Below are 18,876 nucleotides of genomic sequence, written 5' to 3'. Positions count from 1 at the left end.
GTACGAAAACTAAACGAAAGAAAGAAAAATGTTTTACAAGCTTGTTGACAAGCAATCAGAGTTCATTCTTTGTTTCATATTTAAAATTATACCTAAAATTTAGCGTATCAGACTAGTGTGTATGTGTGTATATATATTACACATATTATTATACTATACTACGTGAAAACTCATTGTCACTACTCTTCAAGTTCAAGCCTGTAGGGACGAATGACCGGATACATTTTTCACATGTGGATGTCTTCTACATTAAGTACAAACTCATCGGAATCTCTCCTGGCATGGCATACCCATAAAGTTTTATCAGTACGGATTCTCCGGGCATAAGGGATAACTAGACCAACTTTTGGGGGGTTCCCATTTGATAATGAAGGGCATTACTTTCTCTCTGTTCAACCAATCTAACATATTTATTTCCTTTTCAGCCATATCGATTCTTCTACAACAACAAATGAGGATATGGGTTGTGGGGCCTTGGAAACAATTTCACTTGAAAAAGTTTGATGTGTAGAGATACTCGTCTTGACATTTGATTCAGCTCAGGCAATAGAAGCAGCCAGAATTAAGTCATAGAAACCGTAAATCATGCATAGGTTAGTCAGTGCAATTCATTGTGGCAACCACTGAAACATAATAAAGATTGACTGAATTAAGGAACAAGACAAGAATTTGACAGTGTCTAATGAACAAGCTTCTGACAATTTAGATCATCTGATAAAAACCCTAATTCTTCCAGAAATTCTACAGGCTAGGAAAGATCAGGATAATCTTTCCTTTTAATGTAGAAAAACCTGATTATGTTTGACCTTCGTTCGCTTCATCAGATGTACAATCCGTCAAATGAAATGTGACCTTTGGATGGAAATGCCTCGGTGTTGGATTTTCGCATAATCTCGACAAACATCTTGTGTTGCCATTAAAATGGAAACCTCTACTATATCTTCTTCAGCTGTTGACCTCGCAGCCCATTCCAAAATGCAGCTGCATTTACTACTTTCTTACCTGGTAGTTGAACCTCCAATACCTAAACATAGTGCCAAAAGTGCTTTTATTAGCAACCTTAACAGCAAGAGTGCACACCATATAATCTTTGACATGTGAATCGCAACGAGTCTGTCTTTCATTCCCAAATTTAGCTGAAAACCTATGTTTCTGCGTGTGTCAGTGTGTGAGTGCATGCATATGTGTTCACGTGGAGGGAGAGGGAGAGGGAGAGGGTGAGGGCATTAAACATATATTGGATTTCTATCACACGTTGGGTTCCCATGGACAAAGAACAAGCTCTGACAAGAAACTGAACCTTGATGGGATTCAAATGTACGGTTCATATTCATCTCATTTAGTGCTTAAGTAAACAAACAACAAAGAAATAAAAAAAAGCCTCACCTGAAATAGTGACAGGTAATCTCAAATATGAAATGAAATGAAATTTAAAATGACTACCCACCTCAAGCACTGTGCCTCCACCACATGGGAACACCAATGAACCCTTAAAAAAAATCACGTCATCAACTTCATTACCCCGAATATTGTCACTGCTGCAAACTCTGGTGGTGATAATTTTGAGTTCTAGAATATTGCGGTCACCACTTTCTTTGTTGATGGCAACTACTCTAATTCGGGTCCCTGGCCATCCTGCAAATGCCCGAACCTAAAAGGTTGCATGTCATTTCTATATAGTTGAATCCACAAAAAATAAATAGTAAGAGCATACCTTATCGTGTATGACTGTAGCTTCTTGATCGAAGGACAGCCATGACTCCTCAGGAGTAATCTGTGCAAAGCATGACAATCTTAAATGTCACATATCTATGGATCTAGACAATGAACCAACTTACTTCATGCATTCCAACAGGTCAATATGAATGACTCAGGGACATGTATGCAAACCCTTTTTTCTCTTTTTCCTTTGGGAGGGTGGGGGCGTGGGGGGATTTCAACTTATGCTCTAGCCTTAATAGAGGTATAGACTGCAGCTGAATTTATGACATTATCCAGGGTATAAACTTTGTTATGAAATTCAAACACGCATGCAGCACTCATTCAAAAAATAAAAAATGCAGACTCGTCCCACAAAAACACTAAAGTTTCTGCCTATATCAGGTCCCACAGGTCCCCGCCGGGGGGCGGGGGGGGCACTTGTCATTCACTGAGCCACACAAAACAAAACCAACAATCATAACAGAACTTATGCAGCCATTCATCTGGCTAAACCCAGTACTTAACTGGAATTCATTTCAGGAAATCACATTTTGTCAGTTGAATGCCTTTTCCTAGGTAGTTCTGCTCACAAAATGAGCTATTCTCCAAATACACAAACATGGACTCTGATGTAACCATGTCTCAAATTTGGAAGCCTCATTAGAGAACTTAACTTCAGGCACTTAGGCTCAGGCTCCATTAGCGCCTCTTTCTCCCCCCTTGTACCCTCAAACTTCACCTACCTAGTTTCGAGTTACAGAATCAAGACTCTCCATTAATCTTGAATGACCTCTTTCTCACTAAAGAATTTGTACTGACAAGAATCAATATTTACTGTATAAAAAAGATGGCAACAATTACATAATCAACTCGATAATAATGAAGTAGAATTTGTTATCTTTAAAGTAACATTACTTTGATAGTTCCCTATTAACTTAAACAGCATAAAGAACAAATTAGGATAGGAAAGAGGGGAAGGGGAATAGAAGTCATTTAGATACTGCAAGAAACAGGACAAACTTGCTCCTAAAATGACTCATTAACTATATCTGTATGTCTTGAAAATTTTGACATGAACCTATGTAAATGTGATATTACAGGTAAACATATCTTAGGTGATCATAATATCACTCGTCGTAGTCACAGAGAAATTCCTGATACTTCTATTAACACACAAGAAAATTTTGCATAAAGCCTACCTTTGGAGCCAGAGTAGCTCTAGCATCATCTTGGGCTTGGGCTTTCACCTTTGCTGATCCATCAAATATGGAGGGAAGCTCACGAATCAGAAGTTTAGATCCTAAATGAAAGAGCAGATCAGTCACCAACAAAGATAATCAAACCACAGGGCATATTCACTGAGAGAATTGGTCCACAAATTCAGTATGTCAGATCCAACCACCTGACCAGGAGAATTCATGACTCATAACTTGTGCTTGACAATGATACACTAGAAGGTTCAAATGAGATGAGTAGCCACCAAAGCAATGGTTGGATTAGGCCAGCTCTTCCTGGATCCTGAAGAAGGAAATAGTATGGGGCTCTTGTATAGGGTTGGCTCCCTTTTAAGTGACTAGTGCTTTATTAATCTATTATTATTTACCAAACGAAGAGAGAAAGAAGAAACTTAGAACAAGCAAAGATGACAAACTTCCTGTCAAATCTGCCATATATATTGGTGTGCATCTACATTGTGAAGCATAAACCGAATCAAGTAGGACTGTTATCAATTGCTGAACAGCCATAGATACTTGAACTTCATTTTCCAAGTTGAATGATTGTCAATATAAAAAGTTTAAATGACTCAGTTACATATTTGCCCCCCACTAAAGAGATACAAACATGTGCTTCTCATGTATTCTCCATACATAAATGCTACATAAATGCTATTTCTTATAATGTTCCAAGTTGTCATCTTTACTGTTTCATGATGTTTTTTAGGCAAAGATTACTCTATGTAAAAGTAAATTGACTAGGATTTAACCAAAAGACCAGAAAAGAGAGTAAACCTTTTGGAAGAAAGATAATAGGACCTAATTATAATTGAGGCATAAAGCCGCATAAGTGAAGAGGCCACAAGTCACATGAATTTCCTTTGAAGTTACCAAAAAAATAAATAAATAGATAAAGACACAGAAGACAACACCACACCTCGAGAAAACAGCAAAGCAAGCAAATCTGGTGCCTGCACTCAGATCACAAAAAGAATTCTTAGGTATTAGCAAATGCTATTCATAGGTGGATCATATATATACAACAGTTACTATAGCTATCAGATTCAATACACCATACATAAGAATTGGCAGGCCAGGCCTGCATATGCAGTCAATTAAGAGGGGGGGGGGGAGCAGTCATAGCAGTTTTCCTTCATGTGTATTTACCATAAGTTAGTGGTGCAAGTGATGAACTTTGAGTAATCAACCATCAAGTAGACATACCATTTTCTCATATGCCTATTTGAAAAACCATAAATGAACCAATTCTTAACATCCATTCAACAGGATAGGCAAAAGTGGAATGACTCTTATCCTTCACCATCTAGAATTTTTAAATTAAAGTAATGATTTTAGAGAATTTTATGCATACCTTAATCTGATCATCAACTTCCATTTTTTCACAAGCAATGACAGGTCCAGCATCCAATGCCCGAACTGTAAATGCTAGTGATACTCCTGTTTCCTTCACACCATCCTAGCACAAAATATATGAATGCACCATAGAATTTGGAAAGGAGTAATTGTACCCAAAAAAATGTAACAATGATTTTTATGGATATTACAACAGGATGATGAACCTGCAATGCTCGTTGGACAGGAGCAGCACCACGATACAGTGGGAGCAAACTTGGGTGTATATTAACAGTCCCTGGATGATTGCATTTGAATGTCAAGCGGTACAATATCAGATGCTCAAGTTCAAAGGCAAAATAACCACAATATAAAACTGATGGATTTCCTGTCCTGCCAACTAATAGTAATCCTTGAACTCCAAAACAGAATAGAACCATACAGTGGAATAGATTTGATTTCAAAATTTTAAGTGAGATGAAAATTTCTCAAATATTATTTGATTATTAGGAAGCCTCTATATGCAGGAGCATAAACAACTTCACTGACCACCACAATTCTAATGATTGAAAACAGGGTTTTCACTCATCCAATCATTTACTTACAATCTGTAGTTTTTCATTTCATGTACAGAGAATCAAGGCCATTTCAATTTCCATAAAAAATAGTCTAGATGTCATAGCAGAATGTTCCCACATAGACATCTTTCCAACATGGTAAAACAGTCTTCTAAAGACACACCACCAACACATTCTTTTATGTGCAAATGTGCAAGAAAAAACTAAAATGACATGCTATTCCCCTTTCACACTAAATATTTACCTAGAGAATCAAGAATGCCAACAATAAAGCCCCACATATTTCTTAGAAACAAAAAGAGCCTCACATCTCAAGGCTAAGACCAGATATTTGGGGTACCTACAGCCTTTTTCAATAGAGCTGTTGTACCACCTACGGAAAGATGGGATTTTTTGAAGCAAAATAATCCCTAAACAAGACCTTGTAGCAGTGTGCCTTAAGACGAATCATTCCAGCAGTGTGCTCCTATGTGACAAGGTGGAGGCTCGCGGCAAAGCTGGAGCTCGCGGCAAGCCTCACGGCAAGGTGGAGGCTCGCAGCAAGGCGGAAGCTTTGGGCAAGCCTCGTGGCAAGACTGGGGCTCACGGAAAGGTGAAAGCTTTGGGCAAGCCTTGAGGCAAGGCAGAGGCTCACAGCAAGGCGGTAGCTCGCGGCAAGGCTGAGGCTCACGACAAGGCAAAAGCTTGCGGCAAGGCTGAGGCTCGCGGCAAGGTCGGGCCTCGTGGCAAGGCCTCTTTCTCGCCCCTGGATGACTGACACGCGTCAACACTTGATCCCCTTGTGAATCGCACCCTATAAATACCCAGCTACAAGGACATTGAAATTGACTCCCGAATTTGGTAAAATTTGACACATTGACTACATTTTTTACTTTTTTCGGGAACAATTATCTTCATCTGACACTAACTTAGGCATCAGAGGGTCATCGTGGGCGAGGATTCCCGAGCCTTCTAACCCATTTTCGAGTCTCAACAGGGCAAGATCCTTGCGGCGAGATCCTTGAGGCAAACATCCTTGAGGCAAAATCCTTGGGGTGAGATCCTTACGGCAAGATCCTTAAGGCGAATATCCTTAAGGCAAGACCCTTGAGGCGAAATCCTTAAGGCAAACATCCTTGCGGTGGGATCCTTGAGGCGAACACCCTTGAGGCGAGATCCTTAAGGCGAATATCCTTGAGACAACATCCTTGAGGCGAGACCCTTGCGGCGAGATCCTTAAGGAAAACATCCTTGCGGCGAAATACTTGAGGCGAACTTCCTTGCAACAACTTTTCTTATAGCAACCTTATTTCACTAGACACCAAGCTCAAGTGCCTACAACAGTAGGTCCCACATCATCAAATTTAATTGTTGTATTTTCGGCAAAAACAAGATCTAATTGGGAGAAGAGGGTATTAGAATAGAACTATCACGACAGTAACATAATATGAAGTAATCTTCAAACTCAAATTTAAGATTTGTTGGTGTACCTCATAACCCAAGCACACAGAAATAGCATGCCTACAGTGAATAGATACCAATAAACCTAAGACACACATTTGGCCTGAAGCCAGATTAATGGGGAAGTTACCATAAAATTAAAGGCAAGATGGTTAAAATGAAAAAGTGCATCCAGCTGTTTATGTGATAGTAAGATTCTGTTAAAACTAAAAGGAAAATTTTATAAGAGGGCTACAAGACCAACTTTCTTGTATGGGACAAAATCTTGGGCGGTAAAGCAATGAAAATATGTGCAAAATATGAGCATAAAGGAAATGAGATTTTTATGATAGATGTGCAGCCTCAACAAGAAAAGATAAAAATTAAAAATGAGATTATTTGTAATAAAGTCAGAGTTGTTCTTGCTAAAGATAAGATACGTGAGACATGAATAAGATGATTTAATCATATGAGAACAAGACCAATAAAGTCTCATGTGAGGAGAATGGATGCAATAGAATATGTCTTTAGCAAAAGAAGTAGAGGAAGACCAAGAACAATGTTGAAACCGAGACTATAATCTCTCAAGAATCACTCAAGAACCTCACCGAAATCAAACAATATTGAAGACTGAAAGTAGATAATGAAAAACAGAATTAAAGGTAGAGAAAATCAAACTAGATTGCAGCACACAAGATATACCCTGGTTCATGCCATTTACATGGCACTACATCCAGCAATCCAAGAAGCAAACAATCCACTAGAAATGAATGAGAAACCAGTACAAGAATACCCCTCTTTCACTCCTCCTTGCCTCTCGAATACAATACTCTAATGAAGACAACAAGAACTAGAATCACACAGCTCTTACTCTCGCCTCTCACTGCATCCGAACACAAGGAATGAAATATATGAATGTTTTGATAATAAGATTGGCCTCCGCCCCCTTCTATTTATAAACTAGAGGGGCGGAACTACCTAAGGGGAAATAACTAACTCATAAAAAGTCAAATCTACCCTTAATAAAACAATTAGTTACATTTATGTCCTATTAATTAACTGCTGCCAAATCATCTTCATTTCTTCCTGATTTCTTCATTAAATCCAGCATTCAATTACTTTATGCAAAACAGTAACAAACAAGTTGGCAGGAGACTATTAAAGTTTAGTATGACATAAGTTATAAAGGCCTTACAAAAAATACTATCATAAATAAAAATAATTGACAAGTTTGAATATCTATAGCCAACTCCACCTAGCAGCATTAAGACTTGATATATTGTTGTTGATAAGTGCCAAAAGGTCCCCACCTAGAAGGATCAAGGTTTGTGATTCTTGTTGATAAGTGCCTGAAGGCCATAGTTGCATAGGATCTGAAATTTGATTTGCTGAAGATATATTACTTCCAATAATAACAATAATATTTACTAACCCAATGGTGGAATCTTGAGAAACTTGTTAGGTAAAATATTCCCATATGCTGCAGTAATGCAAAGCTCTGGCTGCAGAGCTCTTAGATTGGACAAGAATGTTTCCTGGGCAAATAGAGCAAAAAATTCATTATCTTGAAGCAAACAGTTGTTGGATCATTAAAAAATTCCAAATATTTCAATCACATTGATAACAGACTCAGACTGAGTAGTCTAAGGGACAACATCAGATATGTCTCATCAATTGCAAGGCAATGTATGGAAACACATGAAAATCTTCCTAAAAAACTTCTTGTCTAAAACAAGAAACAAAAAGAAACCTTCTGAGGAAGGAAGACAATACAACCACAGATAGACCGATAGACCCCATATAAAACCCCAGTCAACAAATACCAATGTGCATAGTCATGAAGAAATCATAAATACCAGTTGAGAACTACACAATTTACTTGAAGAAATGCAATTGAACAGCTCATAAATGCAGCACCATTTCAATTATACACTACCCTATAGTCCTGTACCTTCCAAACTAATCCCGACAAAGAATTGATTGTGACAATCAGAAAAAGAAGGCAACACAACAGAGAATGACAACAAGTTTATGTGGTAGAGGTTTCCAAGATGGAATTGAATCTCCCTTAAATGAGAGAAATTTCTATATATCAGCAGAAACATGAAATTGTATATCATGGAGAAAATATCAAAATATAAATTTGAGAAATGCACACTATGCTTGAATTGGCCTTCGTGAATAGAATCCTGCTATAAATAAGAATTTTATAAAGTGCAGCACAATTTGCTTAGTGGGAGCTCCATGCCATCCTCAATCATGTAGCTTAGCTTTTAAAGGGATTGGTCATTAACCTCCAATTGTAAGATCCAGTAGAAGTCAACGTCAAAATATTTCAACATAACAAGGTAATTGGTCTAATAGACTTGTTAAGAGCCACATAGAAACATATGCTAGTGATATACTAATCACAATATTTCGATAACAGGCCCAATATCACATACCATACTGCATGCTACAATGTAGCACATGAATTAATCAAAATTCCTGAAAGCATAGTAACTGATACTAACTTCAAACAAAAGAGCTGGTGATTTAATATCAGTGGTAAATCAGAGAGTCTCCAGTAAAGCAAAGGCAGTTAAAAAAAACTAAGCATTCAGTTATCTAGATTAACATTTTCATCACATAGATGTCCAGGATAACAACTTTTTAATACTTCAAAGGGGTTTAAATCAGAAGCAGAAACTTTATGTGCACTGATGACAAACACTTTGACCCAGAAAGCATAATTACCTCACCAGCTCGTTCAGGTGTGAAAATTGAATCAGAAGGAAAGCCTCTATCAAGAGCATGTTGTGCAACTGGGGAAGGCATCACTTTTCTTCCCCGATCTCTTCCAGAAGGGGGTTGTGTAACAATAGCAGTAACCTGCATATATAGGCATCAGACTAGAAATTCCAATAGACATCTTCATGCTAACACTTTTACCAAGAACATGCCATGGCCATCCTCAAAACTCAAATGTTCCATATTTCTATAGTGGTAAAGAAATTCATAAATTTTAATTGCCCAAAAAAAGAAAAGGTATGGAGTCTATAAAGGAATCAAACTCAAGTCTGTGAACTAATATCTCCATTTCCTAAAAATAAGCCAGTCTTTTTCCTCCATATGAGAATCATCAAGCACATAGGAGCGGTCATCCAAGTTTTCCTCATTCTTCTAGAATGGCTCCACAAGAAAAAAATTTAATGTACAAAAAGGAGAATAGGATTCATTGAAAAATCCCTTTTTATATCAGAATAAGTAAAAGGTTTTCCTTTAACTATTCTGCTCTCCCAGACAAAAAACAATTTTTGAACCTCTTCGCTTATTTTCCAAATATCAAAGAGTGAGCATTAATTCTTTTTTTTTAATGCACACAAATAACAAAGAGTAAGAGGATTTTTTTTTTTTTTATGCACATAAAAAAATCCACCTCTGTGGGGGAATCAACCCTCCATAAATTTTTCCATTGAATTGCTCTTCAATTGCATATGGATCTGGTCACCAGATCATATAAAATTAACTAAAATACCCTATAAGATAATTTCTCTCATGAGCAGAACATTTTGTGTTGAGCATCTTACCTGTTAAAGAGGGCCCCCTTTTCAGTCTAGCATATATGAAGGTGTGGGTGAAAGTATTCTAAAATAATTTAAACCATATGAAGAAGAACAATAACTTTCTAAAAGGGTTCATCACGCATACACATTGCGGACAAGTTTTACAGCCCTGACGACAGTAAAGTTAGTTACCATGCCAATTCCATAAATCTACATAGTTTTCCCAAGTAAAAGGTCACGGGTCTGTCTGAAGATCAACAGGCAGCAAGAGAGGGCGCCACTTGTTCCTTGAATAAGTCACTCATTCAAAAATTTCCATAAAGACTTAACTTCATTGGCATAAACTTAGATTATACTGTCAAAATTAAGCAAACCTTCACATCACGTAACAACTCTACTTGGACTCAGAAACAAAGAGGTTTGGCATTATTCAAATGTTAAAGATTTTTCATAGGTGAAACTGGAAGTTCAAAACCTATGCAGAATACGTCGTTCAGCCTCTCACAGACCAACTAAACCGAAATGAATAGAACCCTAATCGAGATTATAATTGAGCCAGCTACTTGAAGTACGTAAATCGGTTAACGATAAATAATATAAAGTTTAAAACATTGCATTACCTCAAATAAAGAATCTGGGGCAGACGACGCGTTGAGAAGATCCTCAAGAACCGATGCAGATACCTTAATAACCAACCAAACTGTACCAGTTACAATTATCTTACATACATAAACTCATACAGTATAAAGTAAGATGGAAACCATGTATGTGTAGAGAGAGAGAGAGAACCTGAGGGGAACCCAGGAAGACAAGTCGCTTTTTCTTAGTGCAAGGATTTACTGAAGAAGAAGAAGAAGAAGGGCGACGGGTTGACGTGAAACAGCAAAAGCGTCGAAACATCACTGACGACGACTGCATTGTCTCTCCTGCAATTGGCAACGGCTATAGCTACTGTGCTATCATCGTCTTCAGCTCCTTCTCAGGGCGTGTTTGGAAAGCAGACGAATGTTGTTAAAACTTAAAAGGATAGTCTTTTATTTTCTCTACTTCTATAGGGGGTTCCATCGAAAGCGCTGACCTGACCCGCGACTCTTGTTATAAATATATATATATATATATTCAAAAATAAAATTGAATAAGAAAATTTTTGATTTTTCTATGGTTTTATTCTAATCTGCATCCACTTGTTGAATAAAATATAATTTTTTTGCTTGTTAAGGTAAGTGGTCATGTATTATTTATTGTTGTATTTTGCTTAATTATATTTTCTTTAGGTAGACCAAAAAAACAAAAAAATAGAAAGTTAAAAGAGTCAAATGAATGAAGATCTGGGCATTTACGAAGCCGAATGAGGCGGCTGACCGTGCGCGCAAAATAACATTAATTTTCACAAACACCACACCGCTATAATAATTATTATAAAAACCAACGCCATTGATCAACCCATTCACTATTCCTGTTCAGGCCATATACCCTTTGTTAATTGTTAAAAAAATTAAACAAAATGATGAAACTAACAGAAGAAGCTGGGGAGTGGGGACGGGAACGCAAGTTAAGAAATAAGTATTTATTTTGTTTTATATCATAAGATTCATTTTCATTTGTCAAAAACAAAACCAAAAAAAAAAAAAAATCCTGTCACAAACATTTTTATCTTTTATGGGTATAACTGTCAAGACTTTTTTTTAATATATGCGACCACCTAACAAATTTAGCAGACAGGCAAAAAAAGTTACAAATATTGAAATTGATCAAATTCAAATGTGACAATAAATAAACCAGTATAAATTGGAATATGGGCTCCAAGAAAAGAAATAAGAGAAAAGCAACCGTGTCTAAAATTTTATTTTCCCAGAACAATAATAGTAAACACCCGACATATACATATACATATATATATATATATACCCAGGTGAAATGATACGACTTTAAACAAGGACTTCTTCTTCTTCTTCTTCTTCTTCAGAAGAGGAGGAGGAGGAGGAGGATGGATGGATATGATGCTTACAGGATGTTCGATATGTAGAGATTCAAATTAAGCAGCCCGGGGGAAGCCAGCAAATCAGGCGGAACCAGAAGAAACTTCTTGTTCAGAGGAGGATCACCTGCTACTAGCCCCAGTGAGCACTCTGTGTGAGCGCGTAGGCTCACGGAAGGGAAACCAGAACCGGCTACGAGATGGTATGCAAAACCTTTGCTCGATGAGGTCGGCCCGATGCAACTAACGTGCAGTGTGTATCCAATAAGTTCAGTCCCCTTGTAGAGAATAAAAAGTCTGCCCTCACTGCGTTCTTGAAGGAGAAGGTACTTCTGTTGTGGTGTTATGGTTATTGGGATGTGACAGTTATACCTGAAGCGCTTCGCAGAGGTTGGATGTTTCCTGCTGAAGTGTGCAAACAAGGTCTTAGAAGATCCAATGAAGTTGCAATCAGGAAGAGGGCATGAACATGGTGCGTAGATACAGGTCTCCTCATGCTCGTGTTTCTTAGGGTAGTTCACTCTTTCCCTGCAACCATACTTCATGTACCGGCATGATATTTTGATTGATTCAATAACCTTCTCAATGGCCCGACAGCGATTATAGCCGATTGGCAAAGCGCAAGGAGGACACTTGTTCTTAAGCATGCCGCAGCAGGAGGAGCATGCCACATGCCCATTCTCACACTGAAATTGCCATTTAGTAATATAGCATGAACACAATTTATTACTTGCAGCTATTCCTCGCAATTAAGCAATCAAACCCACACCCCCCACCCAAAAGAACAAAGAGCACAGAATGGAACTTAAGCTACATGTCATGCATTAGTTTTTCTGAAGCATCATCTAATATTTTACACAGTATTTATAACATTCTAGCTTTCCAGGTATCAAATGCAGATGAAAGATCATTAACATAGTAATTCCTATGTACAAACGTAATAAAACCACATTTATCACATCATTTAGCAGCTTGCTTTGAAGAAGGAAAGAAAACAATAGTTTCTGCAGCAAGTCACGGATATCTTAGCAAAACCTACTATACTAGCAAAGGTTGTCACTTACATCCACTATCCGAAAGGAACAACAGATCATTGGAAACTTGAAAATGGTGTAAAATGTCATTTTTCTATGTGCAATGGACAAGGCATCAAAGGAGAAACCAACGCAATAAAAATTATCAAATTTTGATGAGTGCATATTGGCAGAGAGATGTATAACATCTTAGAACATCAATAGCAACACCCTCACTCAAGTCCAGCACCAGAAACATAAATGGAACCATCGAGGTCCATCAACCGTCAGGCCCACAAGCCCAAAAAAGCACCTTTGTCCAGGCCAGGAACCCTTGCTGCTGCAATTCCCTGTGGCAACCCCAAATAGCCCATGATTTCAGCCTTAACCTGATTTCAATTGGCCCAGACTAATATGTTGTTTAGCCCATTCTACTACTATCAACAGGTCAACATTGATGATGACATTTGGCCTCAGATGACAAGGGAATATCACAGGTGGCACCATAAGGCCATTCAAGCATTCTACAAAACTCGAGGGCGAGTTTTTCTCCCACTGGGGGAGAATGATAGAGATTTGTCCTGTTTTTGATTGTTTCCTATTTTAATTATTTTGGTTTTAGAAATTAAATTTAAATTAGGATTTATCTTGCTATTTTTATTTGTTTCCAATTTTTATTAGATAGATCTGATAGGATTTGGATTCATAAGTTAAGAATTGGATTTGGATTCAAAAATTCTATTATAGTTAGGATTAGCTTTGGCCTACAAATAAGGCTCGTCGTTGATTATTAAAAATACAGTGATATATTTTGACTCTCTTGGCAATATTCTTCTTTTTTTTCTCAAGCTTCTTTCTTGAGCTTCTTCTACTACTACTTTGCTTCTTCCTACTCTCCACCTTGTTCTCTACTTGCTGCAATTTTTCCTTGCTATCCTGCATCAGAGGGTAGCCTTAAGTAGCCAACAACCAGAATTTCACTCATCAGATCGAACAACATGAATTCTAGACAAATGAGAATATTGTTGAGATGTAACTGTCTTAGTAACATGTTGTATTGCCCAAGTGTAGTGAAAAATGAACTAACCCTGTTGGATCAGCACCTGGATGTAGTACTAAATTTGCAAGGGTACTGGCAATTTTATAAATGGATACGAGTAAAGAAGTTAGTCCAATATCATAGATTATGGAACATCGGGACTTTGACAGAAAAATTTATATAAGTTGCGGACATGATGATGAGAAAAATTAATCTTATGCCCCTCCGAGAGTATGGGTTGGAAAAAAGGTTAAAATGTTGAAATAATCAGGATATAAATTTTGGTACTTAGGGAAGGATTGGGCAAGGAATGGAGTTAAGGGCTATCATAGATAATATTTTAAAGAATGAGACAGTGGGTGTGAAGAGAATAGGAGGTTGGATTCTTACAACTAAAGTTGTTTAGGAAGAAGAAACTATGAACATTGTGGGTACATATGCACCACAAGTCGAGTTAGAAGAGGAGATAAAGACAAAATTTTAGGAAGATTTAGAGGGGTTAGTACAAGAAATACTTAGAAGAGAAAATATCATTATATGAGGTGGCCTAAATGGTCATGTGGGTAGAGAAGGGAACGTATATAAAGATATACGTGGAGGTCATGGATTTGGAGAAAAAAATAATGAGAATAAACCCATTTTAGATTTGCCACAAAATATAGGCTCATCATAGCCAATGCTACTCTAAAAAATGACAATTTTTCACATGTAAAAATGGCATATCAACTATCCAAAGAAACTACTCTCTTTTGGGACAAGATAAGCACTTATCTTGTAAGATTGTTAAAGTTATACTAGAAGAATACTTAACCACACAACATAGTGTATGGTCATTCACGACCATATAAAAATGGAAGAGAGAAAATGATATGAAACGAAGTGCAGGATTCAAATTGTGGGATTTAAAAGGTGAAAAGCAAGGTATTCAAGAAAAAAGTGTGTGACAAAAGAGATTGGAATGTAGAAGGAGATTCTAACCAAATGGTGATTGAAATAGCTATTGTTATTCAAAATACGACAAAGGTGTTTTCAGGAGCGTTAAAGGGAGAAGTCCCAAACCAAAAAAGAATAATGGAAGTGGAACAAAGAGGTATAGGAAAAAATCAAAACTAAGAGAGCTTGCCACAAGGCTTTACAAATGTCGCAATGAAGAAAAACATAAAGAGATATATTTTGGCCCAAAAAAATACAGAGAGAGAGAAGCAAAAAGGATAGATAATGAAACAATGACAAACTTTTGAAAATTTATACTAACAATTTGGCATAAAAGATATAGAAAGAAATATATACAAACTAGCTAGGACAAGAGAAGGAGAAGCAAGGGTTTTGAGCCACACGAAATGCATATAAGATGAAAATAAAAAATTACTAATAAATGAGGGGACTACCAAAGAAAGATGGAAGTTGTCGACGTTCAGAATTGGTCGACGGTGATTCGTTGGCCCACACTAGTTTGGTAGATCCGAGAAGGAGATAATGAGGTATACTGGTTCAATGCCTTGACCCGCCGGCCCTTCCCCGCAAAGTACTCCAATGCCCAAGTCAGTGAGCGAAGTAAAATGTGCAAGGTATTTGTTTGTGGATCCAAGAAAAAACATACCATAGCTCTCAGAAGAGCTGGCTGATATATATCCCAGGACATGCCTATCTGTCTCCCCTGTACGTATACAGATGATGGGATGGAATAGCCGGCGTCGGCGGAGACGGCCATGCCGCAGCAAGGTGTCGACGAGACCCTTATTAATGTGAATAGGATCCGCCATTAATGAAAATGGGATCTGAGGTGAACGCGCAAAAACCCAGACGCGACTGTAATGATGTTGTAAAAGAGGGGTCAAGATGGAAACGGCGTGGGCCGGCCAAATGGGCCGAGAAAATGGGTTTGAATAGTCCAGTTGGGGTGACCCCTGGCCAAATGATATCCGTGGTATACGCCCTTCCCGTTACACGAGCTGATTGGCTGCGCCAACGAATTGTAAGGGTCACTGGGAGCTCCCTCAAAATGTAGCTGGGAGCTCGCCTGAGTATGTTGATAAGTTAGTGGAGTTACCGGGAGCTCACTTAGTTCTGCCGTATGAGCACGAGCGCCAACAGCATGTGAGCTCGCTTTGATGGGCTCAGCTCGAGGTCTCCTGGATTTTAAGCGGTTGGGCCAGCCCATTGACGTAAGTCCGACCCGCATAGTGCAGAGCGGGAAATACCCGTAACAGAAGTAGTGTGGATAGATGGAGTGGAATAAGTTCTTAGCAAAAGAGGTAGAGAAAGACTAAAAAAACTTAGTGAGAGACTCTTAGGTGTGATATAAGGCCCCTCACAAAGATAAGTGCATAAATAGAAATGATTGGTGAGCTAGAATTCATGTAGCCAACCCCACAAAGTGGGATTAAGGCTTAATATATTATAGTTGTAAAGTTCTTAATTATTAGTTTACTAAGAATCCGTTGTTATTAGCTCCTTTAGAAGCCATGCAAAGAAGCCAAAACTTCAATGGACAATGCTCACCCTCTCTTAACATATAGGTGCTGCCAAAAACCCAGTGAGTTTTGATAAAACTCTAGTCTTGCTTAGATGGGAAAGCCTGTCGCCTTGTTTAATAGGCCTCCCAACAATCTTTAACTCATATTCTCACATTTTTTCCCATTGCAATTCTAATAGGCGGCTCTGTGAAAGCAGGCTCGACGCCTTCGTCTGATTCATTAGCAACTTTTCTTGCTTTGGTAGTTATATCAGATATCACTGTTCCTTTAGCAAATTGCAAGTAATTTGCAGCTGTTGATCATTCTAACCTATATTATCATCACATAAATCCTAAAATAATTCATATGCTAATACCAATGCACTGAAACTGCAAAGCCAACAGCAACAGCAAAATAAAGCACACAAACATGAGCTTAGTGGGTATTCAGCTTGTGGGTCTCTACTTCCTTTCTTTCTTTCTTTTTTCAATCATTGTTGTTAAAGCTGAGCACAAAAACACAAGCTTCGATAGATGGATCAAATTGATGAATAACCGACCTGGTAGACTGGAGCCGTCAAAGGTTCGAGACAAACAGGGCAATCGAGCACATCCGGATCGGTTAGGGTTACGGAAATGGATCCGTATGTGTCATCCGATGGCCGCTCAGCATTCCACCTCTCGGCATCGTACTGACCGTCATCCCTTTCCTCCCCTAGCTCTTCTTCCCCATCTTCTTCGGCATTCTCAGATTCTGCCTCTCCCTCTTCCCCTCCCTCACCTTCTTCTTCTTCGTCTTCTTCTTCTTCGCAATCGGAAGCCACTGCTTCTTCCAGATCCAATTTATGCTTCCGAGCTTGCCTTTCTTGTGTCGCTTCCAAACTGGAGAAGTTCCCCTTCTGCCTCTTGGGCCTTGGATTGCTAGTCCCTTCGTTATCGTCATCCTCATCCCTTCCCACCGAAAACTTCGCCATGATGCCGGGGATACTTCCGCTGCTCCCTGATTCCGCCGATTATTTATTTGTTTCCCCATTTTGGCCATCCTTTACACGTGTCTCTACACGTGTAATTTGTGCAGCATTAGGTTTAGATTTTGAAATCTATACATATATATATATAGATTATTTTTATATGTTTTAAAATATTATTATTAACTTTATATTAACATAATTTGAAATATATATATATATAGATTTTTAAAATCGAACCGATCTTATTCGGTTTTATAGTTATTCGGTGAAAATGACTGGATTAATTTTTAAATAAAATTTTAATTTTGTCATAAGAAAAAATTAATTAAAGTTTTAAATAACTAGATTATTAATGCACTTTCAAAAACTAGTCTTATATCTATAACTTATCTATATATAAATTCTTGGTATAAATACCTTATTAAGCGAACCCTAATGCTATTTGTAATCAACTTTTGTTATTTATAATTTATATTATTTAATTGTTCTCTTATTCTCACTGAATACTCATAAAAATTAACCATTTCTCTTTTATTGTTTTCTTTATTGAAGTCCTTTAAATTACAAAATAATTATCTCATGATCAATTGGTTTATGGAAATAAATTTATATTGTTATCATATTAGGGTAGAAGGCATGAAAGCTTAAAACAGGCTAAAATATTCCTTTAAGTTCAACAAAGTGTTGGGGTTTTTAACCCACTGCATGGTTTAAAGCTGAAAGCCAACTCAAATTTTGATTTTAAAATTATTAACAGTTTGCATTTTTTTAGTTAAAAAAAAAATCAATTCAAACTCAACTAATCTATATCTTAAATCATCTAATTTGTCTTTTCTTATCATCCCCTCTCTCTTTTGATTTTCCCTCCTTTTTCTGCATTTGATATATTTCTACGATGGTAAACCTCAACATCTCCCTTGTTTACATTTTTACCTTTGACAACAAGAATTACAATTTAAAATTCTTATCGGTACGTCATGAGTTCAATTTTTTACTCTGTGCAATGAGATAAATTTTTTATCTATAATTTACCCTATTTCTCGAAATCAAAAGCACGAATGAGTCGTGTAAGTGCGATAATCCCAAAATAAGATTTAATTTACCTTTAGGACATATGTAAAGTGATTGAGTTACAATAAGTTGAAATTCGTATAAATAGGTCGTGGGTTCGATTTTTTATCCTGCGTAATGAAATAAAGTCTCTACCTATGATTTACCTCATCTGTCGAAATCGATAACACGAGCAGTGAGAAACTGTATAATAACAATAATCTCAATATAAAGTTTAATTTAAACCTTTCTTGAATAAAGAAATAAGCACTTTAGTTAACAATAATGACGAAAATGATATTAACTCACTATTTCTCTCGTAACACAACCTAACAATGAGATATCTTCAAATTGAATCCTTATTTGTAAATAAATTATACCGATCATAGCCTTATTAACAATGATATTTATCTCTTTTTTAAGTAGTAAAAACTCAGTAATAATAAATTTTTTAAAATTTAATTAATACACCATGGTATTGGTCAACGATAAATATCAATCACTATTAAATTATTTAAATATAATTACATGGAGAACGATAAGAAATATTTTGGAAATTT

General features: G+C 37.2%; 2 protein-coding genes across 3 annotated transcripts; both read right to left on the bottom strand.

The window, feature by feature from the left end:
• Positions 1-562: 562 nt before the first annotated feature.
• LOC127804858 (uncharacterized) lies at positions 563-10,851 on the bottom strand. Of its 2 annotated transcripts, none has more exons than XM_052341912.1 (11): positions 10,600-10,851; positions 10,431-10,493; positions 9,002-9,136; positions 7,698-7,800; positions 4,496-4,566; positions 4,288-4,380; positions 3,853-3,886; positions 2,901-3,001; positions 1,715-1,774; positions 1,448-1,651; positions 563-1,024 (listed from the first exon to the last, which is right to left on the bottom strand). In XM_052341912.1, the coding sequence occupies exons 1-11, from the start codon at positions 10,726-10,728 to the stop codon at positions 935-937; spliced, it is 1,083 nt and encodes a 360-aa protein (XP_052197872.1). In that variant the 5' UTR covers positions 10,729-10,851; the 3' UTR covers positions 563-934. The 2 variants fall into 2 exon arrangements, with proteins under 2 accessions (XP_052197872.1, XP_052197869.1); XM_052341909.1 differs by having other exon boundaries at positions 4,288-4,392; positions 10,600-10,850.
• A 723-nt stretch (positions 10,852-11,574) lies between these two features.
• LOC127804188 (E3 ubiquitin-protein ligase SINA-like 10) lies at positions 11,575-17,300 on the bottom strand. The gene is made up of 2 exons (XM_052340987.1): positions 16,856-17,300; positions 11,575-12,474 (listed from the first exon to the last, which is right to left on the bottom strand). Exons 1-2 carry the CDS (start codon positions 17,267-17,269, stop codon positions 11,815-11,817), a joined length of 1,074 nt encoding a protein of 357 aa, XP_052196947.1. The 5' UTR covers positions 17,270-17,300; the 3' UTR covers positions 11,575-11,814.
• Positions 17,301-18,876: the final 1,576 nt, after the last annotated feature.

Source organism: Diospyros lotus, chromosome 6, assembly GCF_014633365.1.
Source record: "Diospyros lotus cultivar Yz01 chromosome 6, ASM1463336v1, whole genome shotgun sequence".
NCBI classification, from domain to species: Eukaryota; Viridiplantae; Streptophyta; class Magnoliopsida; order Ericales; family Ebenaceae; genus Diospyros; species Diospyros lotus.
The sequence above is the reverse complement of the archived record's forward strand: the minus strand, read 5'-3'. Positions and strand labels throughout refer to the sequence as shown.

What these genes read in the sequence shown, in the direction of transcription:
- LOC127804858 (XM_052341909.1), bottom strand. Translation starts at nt 10,728, where the DNA reads ATGCAGTCGTCGTCAGTGATGTTTCGACGCTTTTGCTGTTTCACGTCA. An exon ending in CCCCAGATTCTTTATTTGAG is followed by an intron (nt 9,137 to 10,430) that starts GTAATGCAATGT and finishes CTATATATGCAG; the next exon opens with GTTACTGCTATTGTTACACA. An exon ending in GAGCTACTCTGGCTCCAAAG is followed by an intron (nt 1,775 to 2,900) that starts GTAGGCTTTATG and finishes TGCTTTGCACAG; the next exon opens with ATTACTCCTGAGGAGTCATG.
- LOC127804188 (XM_052340987.1), bottom strand. Translation starts at nt 17,269, where the DNA reads ATGGCGAAGTTTTCGGTGGGAAGGGATGAGGATGACGATAACGAAGGG. An exon ending in TGACGGCTCCAGTCTACCAG is followed by an intron (nt 12,475 to 16,855) that starts GTCGGTTATTCA and finishes TGGCAATTTCAG; the next exon opens with TGTGAGAATGGGCATGTGGC.